The sequence below is a fragment of the Setaria italica genome, chromosome V (assembly GCF_000263155.2).
Source record: "Setaria italica strain Yugu1 chromosome V, Setaria_italica_v2.0, whole genome shotgun sequence".
Taxonomy (NCBI): Eukaryota; Viridiplantae; Streptophyta; class Magnoliopsida; order Poales; family Poaceae; genus Setaria; species Setaria italica.
The window spans coordinates 27,663,486-27,682,057 of record NC_028454.1 but is presented as its reverse complement, the minus strand read 5'-3'; the positions used below and the strand labels follow the sequence as shown (position 1 = coordinate 27,682,057).

General features: G+C 41.6%; 2 protein-coding genes across 2 annotated transcripts; both read left to right on the top strand.

Annotated features, from left to right (window-relative positions):
- The first annotated feature begins 292 nt into the window (after positions 1–292).
- Positions 293–4,640, top strand: LOC101769634 (RGG repeats nuclear RNA binding protein A). The gene is made up of 6 exons (XM_004969031.3): positions 293–689; positions 1,059–1,464; positions 1,561–1,699; positions 3,839–3,997; positions 4,075–4,131; positions 4,205–4,640. Exons 1-6 carry the CDS (start codon positions 530–532, stop codon positions 4,397–4,399), a joined length of 1,116 nt encoding a protein of 371 aa, XP_004969088.1. The 5' UTR covers positions 293–529; the 3' UTR covers positions 4,400–4,640.
- Positions 4,641–5,795: 1,155 nt separating this feature from the next.
- On the top strand, positions 5,796–14,367 carry LOC101769230 (ribonucleoside-diphosphate reductase large subunit). The gene is made up of 17 exons (XM_004969030.3): positions 5,796–6,286; positions 6,390–6,451; positions 6,560–6,647; positions 6,856–7,119; positions 7,202–7,442; positions 7,514–7,590; positions 11,695–11,865; positions 11,951–12,043; positions 12,172–12,321; positions 12,401–12,487; positions 12,570–12,734; positions 12,813–12,932; positions 13,063–13,265; positions 13,343–13,492; positions 13,578–13,725; positions 13,819–13,911; positions 14,003–14,367. The coding sequence occupies exons 1-17, from the start codon at positions 6,059–6,061 to the stop codon at positions 14,102–14,104; spliced, it is 2,442 nt and encodes an 813-aa protein (XP_004969087.1). The 5' UTR covers positions 5,796–6,058; the 3' UTR covers positions 14,105–14,367.
- Positions 14,368–18,572: the final 4,205 nt, after the last annotated feature.

The window sequence follows — 18,572 nt, the reverse complement described above, 5'->3', positions numbered from 1 at the left end:
AGACTCCCGTAGGCCCAACTGAGAAAATGGAACTGATCTTTCTCAACACTGAGGCCCATTAGTTATACGAAGGCCCAGAACACACCTCAAGAATTCCCGACGCGAGTCAGGCCACACCAGAAGGACAAAATGACAAAACAACCCTCCCTCACTCGCTCCGCAGCTCCCACCACTCCTCTACTGAGCGCAGTGGCAAGCACATGATTACCAGGAAACCACGCACCCAGATCCGTAATTTGTCAAATCGAAGCGTGCTCTCCGGGGAGAGCGATAGCCGGGGTAGTGGAGAGTCCAAGTGGCGGCTAGGGTTTTACTACCTCCCTCTCTCACTGACTCGCCCAACACCACTTCACCCCCTCGTCTTCTTTCCACCCCTAAACCCTAGCCTACCTGCCGTCTCGATTCGATTCGATTCGCCCATCCATGGCGGTCTCTTCTCCTGTGGCGTTGTTCTAGGTTGCTGATTGAAGGGTTGGATTGGTGTTTCCGGTGATTTATTTGGGGGAGTTGAGGCCGGGAGAGGGGCGCCATGGGCACGAAGAACCAGTTCGACCTCCTCGTCGACGTCGACAACGACGACCCCTCGCACCTCATCGCCGCCGCCGAGAAGAAGGCGGCTGCGTCGCCCAAGCCGGCGCCCGCCGCCCCGGCGAAGCTGCCCACCAAGCCGCCGCCGCCCGCGCAGGCTGGTGAGTTTACACGTTTTCGTTCGAATCGGATCGGAAGTCGGGGGTTCAGCGTTTGTGCCTTGAATCTGATGCGTGAATCTGAGGAGTTTGGGCTGAGATGTACCACGGTTGTACGGGATTGCTGCACATAAGGGTTAATCTGGTACAGCGGAGAGCGGGGCGTTCGGCTTTGTGCTCGTCTGTGGCTATTTAGTGTGAGATTTTTTGTTATTATACCTGCTTACGCAACATTTTAGAGTAAATTTCAATTTTTATGGGATTCTGGCATTCTGCAATTCAATTTCTCATTTAGTCAGTAGCTTTTGTACAGACGCAGGTTGTTAACACTGGAATACATTGATGTGCCATTGATGTGCCATTGTTTTGCAGTAAAGGAGTCCAGGAACCACGGCGCTCCAGCTCGCGATGGGGCAGGACGAGGTGGACCAGGGCGTGGTAGAGGTGGCTTCCGTGGAGGCAGGACGGGCCCAAGGCGTGAATATGGTGAGGGTGATGCCAATGGTGTTGAGGGAGGTTATGGCGGAGGCAGCTTTGGAGATGGTTTCCCGCGAAGAGAGGATGGTGAAGGAAGGGCTATGGAAAGGGGCCGTGGACCACGTCAGCCTTACCGTGGTGGTGGCCGCCGTGGCGGCTACACTGATGGGGAGGGTGGTGATGAGTCTGGTCGCCCCCCTCGCCGGGCTTATGAGCGCCACAGCGGTACAGGGAGAGGATATGAGATGAAGCGTGAGGGGGCTGGCCGTGGCAACTGGGGAACTGTAACTGATGAAGCACAGTGAGTTTCCTTTCGTAATTTTATATCTGTTATTTTGGAGCAATATTTGATATGAAGAATTAACTTAATGCATTACTCTTTGTTACAAATCATCAGAGAAACATTAGAAGCTGTTAATACTGAGGGAACTCCTGCTGTAGCTGAGGATGAAAACAAGCTGGAGGAGGTGCCACATTCTGAGGTTGAGAAGGGCAAGGAAGGCGAACCAACTGAAGAGGAGGAGCCTGAAGATAAGGTATAAGTTGCACTCTACTCTAATTAAATATACAACTTGCATATGTACTGTACTGTTGTGGGCTTGAAGGAAATCCATTTCTCAATCCGGAAATGACACTGGTCTGCTATGGTGTGAACTGTGAAGGAATAAATTTCTTTAAGCTTCAAGTTTTCTGTCTTCTACCCTAAGTTTTTACAGCGCATACTTAAAACATGATTTAAGTGCTAGAAATGCACTAAAGTACTTTTAGATTACTCTTCTTGCATGGTATACCTAAAAGTCTGTTTTTCTTGCTCACCTTGCTACTGCCATGTTTGTTTAAAAATTGTAAAGCATTTGGTACTTCCTATGCAAATCATATCATTCTTGGATATATTGGCGCAAAAGTTAGATTATTTCTGCGATTCAGTGAGCAATTTTTTACATTCAAGTATGTAACATATTCACAGTTAACTTTGTTTTGTTTTAACATTGGTAAGTGTCAGAAAACTAGTTCCCTGAAGCTTTTATGATGATGAAGTCGCAGATTATTAAGGTACCATCAGTTTGAAAAAGACATGTCTGAGTCCACATTAGTACGAGGTGTTAGTTACAACTTAGAAGTGATGTTTGAAAGGCTGGAGGGAATTGAGCAAATCCTGTGATAGGCTTCATGTTTGCTAAGTGCATCAACTCTTGAGTCTCCAGTAGCATACAATAGTTTATCCACTCAGGTAGTTGTTGATATTTTCAAATGGTAAGTGCTACAACTGCAGCTTAGATGTAACTGTATGTCCTGGATTACTAAGTTAGCATGCAATGCTTGTTTAGCTGTAGATGTTGCAGCTGACCTTTTTCTTGGATGCCAGCCAAAGTTTGTGTCTCTTAAATCTTAATTAACCTAAATATTATTGGTGCTAAGTATTCAATATGTTTGTACCAAAGCCCTGATATGTGGAGCAGTGTAAGATGAGTGATTCATAAATATCATTGCTGAAAATCTACAATATAATGGATCAAAATCCTTGAGTCCTGTTCCATTCCCGTGATGATACTTGCAATCTTATTAACGGGAAGCAACATAGAACTTGTTTGTAATCAGTCACAAAATTCATACTGCCGAAGTATTGCAGTTTTCAATTCACCTGGTTATTATTATTCCTCACATACACACATACGTATGAAAGTTATACAAATGCAAACTACAAATTTTTCAGTTATGCTTAAGTTAACCACTAACAATAACATAACGATAATTGAAGGGCTAGGCATTGAAATGTATACATTCTACAATTGTTCCTTCCTTTTGATATCGTTATAACCAGTCTGGTCTCTGGTCTCTTACGTGTTTGCAAGAAGGCATATGTTATGCACCGCCACAAAGTATGTGAAAGTGTTACATTTCTGTGTAACAGCATGAACTGAGTGATTGTGCTTATTAGCTGCAGTCAATAGCAAGTTGTTTTCTGTGTGTTAACTTTAAGCACTGACAATGGAAAATTTTATTAGGCTTTGTGCAGATGCATCTGTGATATTAACATGATATTTAGAAGTTGTCTGGTGTGCTCATGTTTTCCCAAGATCACCTATTACCGATTGTGGGCTGATTGATCCAGTGAGTCTTGCACATCCAACAAAACGGTTGGCTCTGCAAGTTCTCAATTTCACCCAGCCTATAGGCAGCTTAGGTGGCAGTATCAAGGTTTTCATGCATTACCTTTGCGTGCATGAATTCAGGAAGCTGCTGTACATGAATAGCCCTCTGTTTAAAAAACATGAACATCCACTGGCCTGCGCATGTCATACCCTAGAGGTTTACTTTATCTCTTTTTTGAGAGCATGTGGCTTGGGAGTTTATGTTAATTGATTGAGTTCGGTAGATGTTTTATAATCTTTATCTGATGCATATGTTTTGTTTGTCTGTGTTCTTTTAGTTTGAATTGAATATATGAAACCTTTTTCTTTAATATTTCCTTTGTGCATACTCCCACGTCCAAGCCTTGCAGGTCAGTTATGATATTGTATTGTTCTAGCATGCTTCAGTTCTAGATGTTCCGATGCAGTATTCTGTTGCCATTATGATCTGGAAACACCAAATTTCTTTACTATGGGCTCATAATTGTGTTCAATTTTATTGCTATTCAATTAATTGTTATTTAAACCCACTTGCTTTCACAGGAGATGACATTGGAAGAATATGAGAAAGTACTGGAAGAGAAGAGGAAAGCTTTACTTGGATTAAAGACTGAAGTGAGAAAGGTTGAGGTGGACAAGGAGTTGCAGTCCATGCAACAACTTTCAGTGAAAAAGGGCTCCGATGAGATCTTCATCAAGCTGGTAGGAACAATTTCTCATGTTCCTTCTCTCTGCACAGATTCTACAGTATTGTTCACTTTTTCACTAAATTGTTGCAGGGTTCTGACAAAGAGAAGAAGAAAGAAAATGCTGAAAGGGATGAGCGCGCCAAGAAGGTAAACTGAAGTATATGGAGCTCTCCTTTTGCTCCAGTTTTAGTCATTTACCTTTTTTTTTCTTCTCATGCAGTCTGTCAGCATAAATGAATTCCTGAAGCCAGCAGAGGGCGAAAGGTACTACAGCCCTGGTGGGCGTGGACGTGGTCGTGGCAGGGGTCGTGGTGACCGCGGTGGATTCCGTAGCGGTTACAGCCCTCGCGAGCCAGGTGCTCTGGCGCCGGCGATTCAAGATCAAGCCCAGTTTCCCTCGCTAGGTGGGAAGTGAGCGCGCAACCTGTTATGAACTCATTGCATATGTGTGGGATTTGCTTAAAAGGAAACCAGTGTTCTTCAGCGTCACAACTGTACTGTTGGTTCGGTATCTACCGCAGCGTCGTGTCCCGCGTGTATATCTGAGCCAGGTGTGTGTCACAGGATATGTTTCATTTTAATTTTTCAATAGGATGTCTGCATGTTTTCATGTGCTATCGTTATGGGTTAAAATGATTTTGCTCATAGTGAGTTTAGCCAGTTATTGTGTGGTGATGTTATTCAGCAGGCAACCGCGCCTCGCTTCCGAGTTTTCCACTAAAGATGCGATGTTGTGAAACGTTGCAGTAGATCGTAGCGAATTGTATTGCCCTAGCTGCGTAGTACTACATTTATCAGGAATAGAATAGGCTGTCTCTTCTTTTTCTAAAAAATGAAAATTAGGCGGTACTGACATTAGTTGGGCCGAGTTACATGATGATTGGGCCGGCCTGAAACTTGGCGCGTGATCTCAGTCTGATTATGATATACCGAAGAAGAGGAAAATGAGAACGCGGTAGTTGAAAACTTACTTAATACTATGAATGACAAGACGTGACACATCCGAAAATCCATTAAGTTCAACGCTCAAATAACTAATAACTTACTCGCTCTAGTTTTTTTTACACGCCACGTTGTACCAAGTCAAATTATCAAATTTTGATTAAATTTATAGAAAAAACTACACTTCCAAATATACGCACCATCGAATATATTCATGAATTCAGTGAAACAAATTTGAAATTGTAGATGTTATGTTTTCTATAAATTTGATTAAAGTTGGGCAATTTTGATTTAAAACAAATCTAACGTGACACGTAAAAAAGAGGGGAGGGAGGGAGTACATGTTGGATTGGATGGACTTATTATGTACCAACGAAATGAAATGCCATCCTCCTCTCTGTGTTCTCTATATCCTCCACTTTTTTTAAGTTGCCATTACAAATATCAATGAAGCCGCAAAACGCTTCTAAGTAATGGGCACACTATAGTAATATTATAGCTCCATGCATACATTGAAAACCTGTGTAATTAAATTTTAGAAATAAATTCCGGTGCAATACCCGAGTCATTCCTGCTGGTGATCCAACCTGGTGGGTGCGCTGCCACCGGGAGACGACGACACCACTGCGCTACAAGCGCGGTTGCCTTCAGTCTCTGCGAGCTCTGCTCTCGTCTCTTCTTCGACGTTGCTGCGCTCTGTGGCAGTCGGCGATCGGCAGAGCCTGGTATTTTCACTGACACGAGGGCCCAGGAGGCCGAATCGCGCGGCCCGCAAGTCGGCGTCTCGGGCTCTATCTTAGGGCCCACGGCGGACAGCGCCAGCCACCAACCCCCGGTCACCCGCTCCACCGTGCCAAAATCGCGCGGGAAATGCCTCCGCGCCCGCGCGCCAAACCCAATCCGAACCCAGACGTTTTCTTCCCCAGCGAGCACAAAAAAAAAAAAACACACAAATCCTCCACTTCTTAATTACTCATCGCATCTTCCGCGCCGGAACGGAAGGCACTCAAATCCGTCCCAAACCCTACCTTTCCTCACCCATCGCCTGCCTCTCATCCAGAGCTTGGCGGTGGCGGCGGCGGCGCGGAGGCGCCCACCAGCTGTTCGACGTTAGTCCTCGCCGGCGGGCAACATGTACGTGGTCAAGCGGGACGGGCGGCAGGAGACGGTGCACTTCGACAAGATCACGGCGCGCCTCAAGAAGCTCAGTTATGGCCTCAGCCAGGAGCACTGCGACCCGGTGCTCGTCGCGCAGAAGGTCTGCGCGGGCGTATACAAGGGCGTAACCACAAGCCAGCTCGACGAGCTCGCCGCCGAGACCGCGGCGGCCATGACCGCGTCCCACCCGGACTACGCGTCGGTGAGGAGCCCGCTGCGAAATCCTCGTCTTGGTTTCAGCTCTATTTTCTTCGCTGTCCTGACGTGGGGCTGGTTGCCCCCTTTCTCTGTCGTGGTTCGTGAAGCTGGCGGCGAGGATTGCCGTGTCGAATCTGCACAAGAACACCAAGAAGTCTTTCTCGGAGACGTAAGTGACGGTTGATTTTGGCCTTTATTTCAACCATTCATAGCGACGGGAGTAAGGCTGGATTCGAGGATTCGGTTCTTAATTGACGTGTGACTGTCGTGGGTGCAGGATTAAGGACATGTACATGCACTTCAACGAGAGATCTGGGCTGATGGCCCCTCTGGTTGCTGAAGATGTTTATGAAATCATCATGAAGGTGATATTCCGATTGGCCCTCACACATTTCTGACAGGACACCTGTATAGATACTGTTGCTCTGTTTCTCGGGGTTAAATGTACTGTTCCATTGCTTTTTTTATAAGTTTTTTTTTTAAATCTGACACAGTACAGTAAATCTGTTGTGCTATGCACTTGCCTTTATGTAAGTCATCCCTCACAAGGCTCCAAATGCTTTCATATTTCAGAACGCTGCTCGCTTGGACAGCGAGATAATTTATGATAGGGACTTTGACTACGACTACTTTGGTTTCAAGACTCTGGAGAGGTCTTACCTCTTGAAGCTTGGCGGGAAGGTTGTTGAAAGGCCACAGCACATGCTAATGAGGGTTTCGGTGGGGGTACACAAGGAAGACATTGAGTCTGCCATCAAGACTTACCATCTCATGTCTCAGCGCTGGTTTACACATGCTTCACCAACGCTTTTCAATGCTGGCACACCAAGGCCCCAAGTACCGTCCCTGCTCCCTGCTAGATGATTTTGAATGTGGGTTGTGAGATTGTTTATTTACTGTTGTGTTCTCTATGATGCAGTTAAGCAGCTGTTTCCTTATCTGCATGAAAGATGACAGCATTGAGGGAATCTATGAAACTCTGAAGGAATGTGCTGTCATAAGCAAATCAGCTGGAGGAATTGGTGTCTCGGTTCACAATATTCGTGCTACTGGTAGTTACATTCGAGGAACAAATGGAACATCGAATGGAATTGTTCCTATGTTACGCGTCTTCAATGATACTGCTCGTTATGTTGATCAAGGTGGCGGCAAAAGAAAGGGTATGCTCTGTCATTATTTTTAATTTTAATATCATTGTCTTCAGAAATTCTTATGAGGTTCTAAAATTTAGGTGCATTTGCTGTGTACTTGGAGCCTTGGCATGCTGACATTTTTGAGTTCCTTGATCTGAGAAAGAACCATGGAAAGGTAAAATCTCTACTGTTAGTGTGTAAAGTGAAATTACTTTTTGTGTATGAAAACCATAAGCCATTAGTCTCCTGCAGTAACTGCGGCACTAAGTTGACTTTATATATGCTTACTGCTATATTGAGGGTCTGTTTGGTTGGACTGTGAGCTGTGGAAAAGCTGTTGTCGGTTGTGAGCTGTGGAAAAGCTGTTATGAGCTGTCAGCTGTGAGAAAGCAGAAAGCTGTTTGGTTGAAACAGCTATGAAACTGTAGGTTTGGCAAGAAAGGTCTGTAATGCCCCTCGAAGGTCTGAGGGACTGTTGCTATGCAAATTGATCGTAAAACACTGTGTTGTTCACTTAATCACATGTAAATTACCATTTTAGAAAGGAAAATTTATTTTTTTAAGTTTTGTAGCCACCGTTACCATATGGTCCACATGAATACAAAGATAACATTTGACAAAAGATATATGGTTCATATAAATGTCCACCATTAACATATGGTCCACATAATTATCTCCCTCTCGCACTAACCAAAGCATCAGCTATTCTACTGCGAATGGTATTCATCGTATCCTCATTCTCCCCATATGGACTCTCATCTCCTTGTGTTTGGGTTGTGCCACATGTCTCTTGTAGTAGGTAGTCCTCATTAGCATCACATCTATTGAACACTTTATCATGTAAATTGCTCTCACGAATAAAATTATGCAATACCATGCAAGCAAGAATGATATGCTTCTGAGTATGAGTGGAGAAACTTGGCATGTCCTTCAAAATATGCCACTTCCGCTTCAAGACTTTGAAAGCTCGCTCAATGACATTTCGAAGGGATGAATGCAAAAAATTGAAAATCTCGTACTTCCCTTGAGGAGGATGCCTAGAACGAAGCCGGAATTCTGGTATATGGTATGTGCTTCCTTTGAAAGGGGCAAGATATCCTACTCGGTTTGGATAACCAGAGTCCACAAGATAATATTTTCCTACAAAACCAAATGAAATCAGGAAAGGAAAACAACAATAGAACTATTACTAACTCTTAACGAACAGTGCATACCTTTGGAAGCCACGGGAAATGACGGAAAATTCGCTAATGCATGATTGAGGATCCGTGTGTCATGTGCAGAACCCGACCAACCAGCAACCGCAAAGATAAACCTCATATCAAAGTCACAAACAACTAGCATGTTCTGAGATGTATATCCATATCGACATGTGTGGTTAACCACTTCCTCTGCTGGAACGCCAACTTTAACATGTGAACCGTCTATAGCTCCAATAGCGCCTTTGAAATAAAGCCGGAAACGGTCCTCTTTCACCCTTTCATGCTCATTACTAAAAGTTGGATCTCTTAGCTTGATATTGTCCTTTGCTAACTTGCACAAACATTTCAATACTTCATGAAACTTGGTGTGAACTGTCCATAGCGACCGTGTAAAACGATTTTCAGCTTGTGAAAATGATTGGGGTCCTCCGACGATCCATAGAAACATCGTCAATGACTCAATTGATGACACATTGTTAGTTGAGGTCAAACCGTAATTCGAGATGAGCAAATCATGAAGTGCCATGAAAATATCAGTGCTCATTCGAAACATCTTATAAAAGTATCTCAGATGACCAAAGCACCTCATAACCCATTGAAGTCCAGTTTCTGATGTTTCCCTGTATTTTCCTTTGTTAAAATACCGTTATGTGTACATGTTTCCCGTTTGACCAATGACAGCAACCTGCTGGGAAAGTTCAGGTAGAAGCAATAGTCCCTTGTGCCCCTTTTTGGCCAATTCTTCCATGTTGGCATCCATCTACAGACACAAGTATGGACAACACATAAACAAATATATGGACAACACAAAAGCATAACAAATATATGGACAACACATAAACATATGGATGGTCAACACATAAACAAATATATGGACAACACATAAACACATAACCAATGGTTCTCAAATAGTCTCAACAAATGGTCTCTCGGATAACAGGCAACTAATGGTTCTCAACAAAGGGAAATAAACAAATATTGGTTCACAACACAACACTAGCTAAATTAGGGAATAGTTTTACTGACGCTTGAGCAACTCCTTTTCATGCTCCCTCTCAAACAAATCAAACTTGCCTTCATTTGTTTCTAGTGAGCTAAAGACCTCCCTAAATTCAGGTTTCACAATCAGGAAGGTGGCTATGTGCATTAGAGCAGTTCTTTGTTGCACTCCACAATCTTTAACCATCTTCATGACTTCTGAAATGCTTGGGACTGGATTGGTTGGAGGAGTCGATGAAGCTTCAACACTTGAGGATATCTTATCTGCTGCAGTTTCTATCTTCAAACATGTATTCTTGTGTAGTCGAAAGAATGGGCTCTTCTCATCCTTCTCTTCAATAGAACTAGAGTGTTCCTTGCGTTTCTTTTCCTTGGCTTTGATTTCTTCAAAGCAGCCATCTTCACATCATCAATGTCTTGAGTTTTTTGTACCTCACTCATATCGTCATCACTTGACTCATCAAAGGATACATCTCCAGGGCAGCATGCACTAGCGCCACTGACATGTATCTTATCAAACAATATATGCATATCATCAAGGTGCTTTGGATCTTGTTCTCTGAACCTCACATGGTTGCATTTGATACCTTTCTCAGGATTATTGCGCCTCTGAAATTAAATGAAACAAAGGGTTAATTAGCAAGTAACATAGTATGAAAGCATTGAAAATGATTAATGAATAATGACAGTAAAGTGCTTACAACTAGGTGTTCATCCCACCATTCATTAGAGCACTCAACAGTTCGCTTTGTCTCATTCCATCCAAGCCCAGTTGCACTATTCTTGAACTCCATGAACCATGTATATTCCTTTTTCATATTGTCCCACTTGTTCTTCAATTGTTTCTTTGTTAGCTTCTGACCAGTTTTTTCTTCATGCTTAGATATAACATTTTTCCAACCATTCCTATTGGGAAATCCCAACGGTCTATTCCCAGCTTCTATCTCTCCTTTGCAGATATCAATGAAATGCCTCACATTGGCGTCATATCAATCTGCCTTATCAGCCATTCTTGAATCAAGCACAAACAAATATTTCATTCAATTTAGTATAAATCATGCAACAAGTAATTTGTCATTCATTTTTGTTTAGTAATCAAGCATGCTAAACATCTATGTACCAATTTGACTTCATCACATACTGATGTTCTCAATCTCCATAGACACTCGGGCACAACAACCACTAGTTGCTACACAAATGGAACAATTGCAACACAAATCGAATGATCGCTACATGAATCGAATGATTACTACTCAAATCCAATCGATTTTGGTCACTAACAGGAAAGGAGGATTGATTTGGTCACTTACAGATCTCCTTGGAGGAGGGCGGAGGGAGGATGCAGGGGCTGGCATGCGGGGGTCGATGCCGCCGTCTAGGGGCGCCGCTGGCTAGTACCGTCGCCGCCGGCCGCACCTACAGGCGTGCGCCTGGGAGGAGAACCGAGGGAGGTGGACATGGGCGCTGGGGCGGACAGGGGCGTAGACACCTGGGAGGAGGGTGGAGGGAGGCCGGAGGGGGCAACTGCCGGCAAGGGCCGCTGCCGGACAAACCCTAGCTGCGGCCCAAAGAGCGCTGCGGAAACGAACGAGGCGAGAGATGAGCGAGCCAGAGGGAGGGGGTGACAGGAGAAAAAAGAAATCGAACCGATACGCACATAACGGATGGCATGGCGGGGGAGTGGCTGTGAGATTTGTATAGAGGAAAAAGCAGCTTTTCTTTGAAGTCAAGGGTACGGGGTTACCCCTTTGGTTGGCTTTTGGCTTTTCTTCAAAGCCAAAGCACTTTGAAAGCCCAACCAAAGGGATCCTGATTCCATCACATAAAATTGTTTCTTTACCTGTGCTGGGAGCCCTTACAAATGGTTGTTCAATTATTTTTTTGGTATAAGTTAGTGCCTTGTAGAAATAGCACACTAGTCTTTTTCTGCATGATATAGATTCCCAACATTCTAGTCAAGGAATATGTGCATGTTTTTTCTGCTCTTCAAGCCTCTAGCATTGTTTAACCATTCCTTCTAAATTCTGAATGGACCTGCAAATTTCTAAGACTTGCTATTCTGAATGATAATTTAACAGGAGGAACATCGTGCAAGGGATCTTTTCTATGCTTTATGGGTTCCTGACCTGTTCATGCAAAGAGTCCAGAATAACGGAGAATGGTCACTGTTTTGCCCTAATGAAGCTCCAGGATTGGCTGATTGCTGGGGTGATGAGTTTCAGAATTTGTACAAGAAATATGAGAGAGAAGTAAGCCTAAAATTGTATTTGTATATATAGTATATTAAATAGTGAAATGGGGGCATACTTTAGTAACCTTACTTTCTGGTTTCAGGGCAAGGCAAAGAAAGTTGTTCCAGCACAGAGCCTCTGGTTTGACATTTTAAAGGCACAGATAGAAACTGGTACACCATATATGCTTTACAAGGTAGGTTTGGCAACCACCAATACAAATAGATGTACCTGCTTCTGGACTTGTGAATCTTTTGGCAAATTTTGCCAGCTTCAACTATTGGGCAACAAGGATTCTCCATAATGGTTCTTAACTGTCTTCAGGATACGTGCAATAGGAAGAGTAACCAGCAGAATCTGGGCACAATAAAATCATCAAATTTGTGCACTGAGATAATTGAGTTCACGAGCCCTACTGAAACCGCTGTCTGCAACCTAGCATCTATTGCCTTGCCACGCTTCGTAAGGGAAAAGGTATTTCTTGTCAGTGTCTCAGCTAATTCAATCATGAAGGTTGTATTCTGATGTGCTGTATGATAAACTTCTTTCATAGGGTGTTCCTTTAGAATCCCATCCATCTAAGCTTGTGGGCAGCAGTGATTCAAAAAATAGATATTTTGACTTTGAGAAGCTAGCTGAGGTTTGTTCAGATCCTATTTGTCTTGTATCCTTGATTATTTCCTATGTTAATGGGTGTTCTGATACATTGTTGATTTTGCCAGGTTACGTCAACTGTCACTTACAATCTCAACAAAATTATTGATATTAATTACTATCCTGTTGAGACTGCAAAGAGATCAAATATGCGTCACAGGCCAATTGGCATAGGTGTTCAAGGCTTGGCAGATACTTTCATATTACTTGGCATGCCATTCGATTCAACTGAGGTACTTTTCCCAGCTCAGCGTTTGCAGTTTATTGCCCTCTGTACTTAGCTGGTGTGTAACAAATAATATCTTTTTCAGGCTCAGCAGTTGAATAAGGACATTTTTGAAACAATTTATTATCATTCTCTGAAAGCTTCTGCTGAACTTGCCGCTAAAGAAGGTCCTTATGAAACATATGAAGGCAGCCCTGTCAGCAAGGTTTCCTTTTTCAAAATTTCTCTTTTTAATTATTGATACTGTAGTGTTTTATGTTTAGTTTTACCCTCAAATTTTTGTGCATTGACCTTAAAAATTAATCAAATGTTATCTTATCCCACTCCCTTTGTAGGGCATTCTCCAACCTGACATGTGGAATGTAGTCCCATCTAACAGATGGAACTGGCCATCTCTAAGGGAGACTATTTCTAAAGTTGGAGTCAGAAACTCTCTTCTTGTTGCTCCAATGCCCACTGCTTCCACTAGTCAGATCCTTGGCAATAATGAGTGCTTTGAACCCTACACATCTAACATATACAGTCGACGGGTTCTAAGGTCAGGAAATATGCTTCTTGGAGTGCTTACATTCTGATTTACATGTGCTTATATTGATGTTTCTGTTTTTCTTCTAGTGGCGAGTTTGTTGTGGTTAACAAGCACCTTCTTCATGATCTGACTGAAATGGGCATTTGGACTCCTGCTCTGAAAAATCAGATGATATATGAAGATGGTTCTGTCCAGAAGATGGCAGAAATCCCAGATGATCTTAAAGCAATCTACAAGTTTGTATTCAACCTTGTATGCTTATTTTCTACCAGATTCAATTACTGCTCAAGCACTAAAGTTTCCATGCAATCATTGCACCAGGACTGTTTGGGAGATCAAGCAGAAAACTTTGGTTGACATGGCGGTTGACCGTGGATGCTATATTGACCAGAGCCAGAGCCTCAATGTCCATATGGAGCAACCCAACTTTGGGAAGCTAACATCCCTGCACTTCCATGCTTGGTCCAAGGTATTTAGCCTTGACTCATCAAAGCAATTATTATCTTCAACCAATACGTACTTAGCCTATAACAATGGTTTCTTTAACCTTGCTCAATGTCAGGGCCTGAAAACTGGAATGTACTATCTACGCACACGAGCAGCTGCTGACGCGATCAAGTTTACAGTCGATACAACACTTCTGAAGGAGAACGGGGTACATGTTCTGTCCCTTGAGTTCTTTCACAATCTTTTCCCAAACACTTACTGAATCACGACTCACTAAAAAAAACCACTTGCATATGCAGGTGGCTAATGGCAAGCCTGCAGAGGATGATGTGGAAGCCAAGATGGCACAAATGATCTGTTCTCTGAACAACCGTGAGGACTGCCTAGCATGCGGGAGCTAGACGAATCAGAGCCACACTTTCTTATGACCACAACATTATACAACCGGCAGATGATTGGAGTTCAATAACCAGAACGAAGTCTGTGATGTAGGTTGAATTAAAAATTCACATACTGGGAATGCCTTGGTCCCTGAATAGTGAATACTGCTACCTCTGGCTTGTTGCACTACCGAAACATTCGTGCTGATGAGGCCCATGTATATATATCTACTACTGTCAATGTTATTGCATTTTGTTGTGAACCATTTGCAGTATTCTCTTTGCATCAGAGACAGAATAATTAGGCTAGACTGGATAATATTTCACCATAGATGGCTAAGATCAACAAGAGTTGTTGCTCCTTGATAATTCATTGGGCACTTCGTTTTTACAGAGAAGAGGGAGGCAGAAGGGCCATGGGGAGGATCGAGGCAGGGAGAGTGGAGGGGAAAGGGGTTAGTGGGACAGTGGTGACGGGTGGGGTCCACTCGCTGGTGAAAGAGTGGATGGGATAGGGTTATTTGGGCTTGGGTTGAGGTCTTTTTTTTAGGTGAAGAAAAGATATATATTTGGGGGATTAAGATTGAAATTGAGCCCATGAGAGAGACAGAATGAGATTGTCAGGTTGTGTTATGTTGGGTAAGATGGCACTGAGAATTGGTCCAAGAAGATTTGAGGAATTAGAAATTTCGATACTCAAGATTTCAAACCCTATTTCGAAACCTATTCAAATTTGGGAAATAGAAATTTATTTTTCACATAATAAACACTATGCATTTCAACATGAATGGAACAAACACTTTCTTATAACCTATGACTCATTTGTTAAATTTAGAAAATAATATTTATTTCTAAATTATTACACACACCTAATTAATTATAAAAATTTTAGAAAAAAATTAAAATTCTAAAAAAATAAAACTAGGGTGTTACATCTCATCAAGTCCCTCAAGCCTATACTATATTATTTTTTAACCTATCTTACTCATATATGAAAGTGGAAAGCTCATGTGGAGTTTGGTGCGTAAAAATAATTCTAACAAAATATTATATTTGAAATATTGTCAGACTAAGAGAGAACTATTGGAATTACTAAGACTTGTCAAAAAGGCCATGTAAAATAAAATTTGGTGAGGGAGAGAGATGAAACACAAAAATTTAGTTTGGTGGACATGTGCAAGTGGCAAAAAAATAGTCCCAAGGAACAAATAAAGCTCTCGTCATCGAATTGCACATGGTTAGAAATAATGAGTATGATGTTACAAAATACTAGCCATGTCGGCCTAATCATAGTGATGCGGAAGATGAGGAACTCCCCCTACCCCCTTTTATTTTGTTCTTCCTTATTTTTTTCTTTTCTTTATTTTCCTTTACTTCTCAAATTTTGTCACAACAAATTTTGATCTAACCAGCAGTTGTTAGGGATAATACACTGACTCTCCCCCCATGCTTGAATGATGCTCGTCCTCGAGCATGAAAAATAAGTAAAAAATTTCTGCTAGTGGGTGATAAAAATGACTTCCAAAAACATAATCATACTCATCTTATAGGTTATGTATAAGGAAGATCACAAAAAATATATATGGGCTTTGTTGGATATCCAATAAAGAAAATCATAATGCATGAATAACAAAGGCCAGCAAAACAAAGACAACACAAAAGAATAACCACTTCTACGTCTCAAGCCATAGAAATTAATATAAAGGCATTGGTATGATAGAACCTTGCAAGAGCTTCATGAATGCAGATAACATATGGATCATTTTTTTTAAAGGACAAGTTATAAGGTCATAGATAAACTTAAATCAAAGAGCAATCATAATGTTTGTGAATTTAGAATATAGTCATTTAACCTCCTTACTAAAAAATAGCTGGTATTTAAATCAATTTTAAGTTCATATTATAGAGAGCAATTAGTCAAGTCATATATAATATCGTGTAGGTAAAATAAAGTTGCAACTTTCATCATTTTTTCAAAAGCAAAGACATTCCAAAACTTCTTGATGAGATGGCAATGCCATATTATTGAAAATAAAACAAATCTAGTTTGTCCTCCTAATAACCATGTTATTATCGTGGGAGAAATACAAAGGTTTCACCAAGTCAAAGGTTCAAGCATTATGCATAAGCATTTAGAAAAATTGGTTGGCAAATAGAAGGTTGATGGAGATGTTACCATCCCTTTTTAAGTGCAAGAAGGCCTCCCCCATGCTTAGCATTGTGCTGGACTACTAAGCATGGAAGAAGAAGATAAAACATCTTGTGGTTACCAAAATCCCTATTCTCCTTGTTCAAAGTTTGTCATCATGCATGTTGCTTCAATCTTGCCATCTTAGTCGTCATTCAGTTTTCTTGTCATGAGGGCATATTCATCATGCCTACAAAAAAGTCCAAGTGCACATAATACCCCCATGATCACGATTGGGAGTACCAGCAATTGCCAGCGCGTGTCACGCATGAAATTTACCGTGCTGCTCAAGCGGTGAGGCGACGGTGTTGCTGTGCTCAAACCGGCGCATGCCCTTCAAAACCGATGACTTGAATTCAATTTTTCTCCAAATTTAACATTCAAAATCTCGCCAAAACCATTAACCAAACTTGTAGCCAGCACGTAGGGCTTCAACTTCTAGTTTGGGTCTTAGATCAAAAGATCAAAGGATTTGTAGATTTGAAGATTTGAATATCGAGCAAGAACACTAAATTTCAGTGTTCTTCAGTTCGTCAGTTATAGTTCCAGGCAGCGTGATCCTTCAAACTTCGGATTCAAATTTAAATACCCAAACCTCATTTGTTTGGATCAAGAACTTTCCCAGAATGTTCTCTGAACATCCAAGTTTATTTATTGGGATCGTTTGTCCTAGGTTCATATATAAAATTCTTCAAAAACTCGGTTCAAAATTGGCCATTCATCACTGTTTTCTGACCTAGAAAATTTTTCAAGATAGAGTTCAGCACCACTTGGTATCTTTGACTTGATAATTGACCCTTTTAAACCTCAAATTTTTGAAAGAGATATCTTCCACGATGAAGTGCTCACATTGTGCTTCAACTTTTAGTTGAGGCCAAAGAACATTATTTAGGCAAAAATCAAAGATTGAAGCCTCCAAACATGGCTACTTGACAACAATTCTACACTTCGAAAAAAATCAACAAAGTGTAAAGTTGACCATGTTCATCCATGTTTGACCATCAAACTGAAGGGATTTTAATCCAATTTTTTTGCATTGCCTCACTTCTATCATGCCAAGCACCTTCAAAAATTCAATTCTAACATTTGGCCAAATTTTTTCTTATTTTCATTTTGAATTTTGAAATTTGGCTCTATTTTTAACATTTCCAAAATGGGTTGGCCACTTTCATTATGACCTCACCACATGCTCATGATCTTCATTAGATGCCCAAGCCGGCTCAAACATCAAGCAAGGCTTTGATAGAGGAGCAGCTGGAACATTGAATCCACCTCAACGTGGATTATGGGTGACCTGCAAGTCATCGACACCACGAGATAAATTCATCTCTTGTGTTCGGTTATTTTTGTTGCTCATTTTTATTCTTACAATTTTCTTTGAGCAATTACATTCCTAGAGATTAAATTGTATCTTCTCACCCTATGTTGCAAACCCTCACCTAGTATAGAAAAGTTGGAAATAAAAATCCTCTTGTATTTTGACTGGTCCGATGACCCATCATGAGCCAGTCGGTCTAACCTTAGCCCGTTGTTACAATAGGACCAGTCACGGTGATGGTTTTGATGGCCCAAAAAAATTTGAACTGGGCTGGCCTAGGAGCCTATTTACTTTCATTTATTTTTACACATGAAGATGATATGCATTCCAGCCTAGCCAGAAATACCGGGTTTATTGGTTGTTCGTGGGTGAGCTTGGCGTTTTTTTGCCCGTGTGGACCATTTTTGCTCGGATCTACATTACATCAGCTTCCAATATTCAACTTTATATCTAGTGGTGTGAACACTACAAATCAACATGGTATAGCTAGAAAGCAAAAAAAATAAAAACAAAATGAGGTGGTAGTAATGAAATTTGCTTCCAGACACTTCTTGGGTCGAGTTTCTCACAATTGTGTCGAGTCTTCGTAGTTGGTCTACTCTGGAACTTGCAAATCATTTCAAAGTATTTTGTACAGCCAATTATACTAACAACCCAAAGGACAAGAAATTTTAGAAACTCATGTTGCTTGAATGGGTTAATTGAGAGCTTAAAATAATATAATCATTGCATTACATATGATAAGACATGCCACATTACCAAAACCAACAAGTTTAACACCCATATAACTAAAAAATTAAACATGTTTAGCAATCTTATTCTTAGGCCTATAGCAAAAACATGACAACAAACAACAATCCATTGAATAGAACAACATGAACATGCACCACTTCGGGGCCTAGGTTCTAGAGCTTCAAGGACAAATCCACTTTGATGCCAGATTCGCCACTCGAAGAGGAAAGATTCAGTGATAAATCCATCTC

Bases quoted from the DNA above. Each gene is read 5' to 3' on its own strand.
- LOC101769634 (XM_004969031.3), top strand. From the start codon at position 530: ATGGGCACGAAGAACCAGTTCGACCTCCTCGTCGACGTCGACAACGAC. The intron at 1,465-1,560 runs GTGAGTTTCCTT...ACAAATCATCAG, and splicing joins ACTGTAACTGATGAAGCACA to AGAAACATTAGAAGCTGTTA. The intron at 4,132-4,204 runs GTAAACTGAAGT...CTTCTCATGCAG, and splicing joins GGGATGAGCGCGCCAAGAAG to TCTGTCAGCATAAATGAATT.
- LOC101769230 (XM_004969030.3), top strand. From the start codon at position 6,059: ATGTACGTGGTCAAGCGGGACGGGCGGCAGGAGACGGTGCACTTCGAC. The intron at 13,266-13,342 runs GTCAGGAAATAT...TTTTTCTTCTAG, and splicing joins TACAGTCGACGGGTTCTAAG to TGGCGAGTTTGTTGTGGTTA. The intron at 13,493-13,577 runs GTTTGTATTCAA...TCATTGCACCAG, and splicing joins GATCTTAAAGCAATCTACAA to GACTGTTTGGGAGATCAAGC.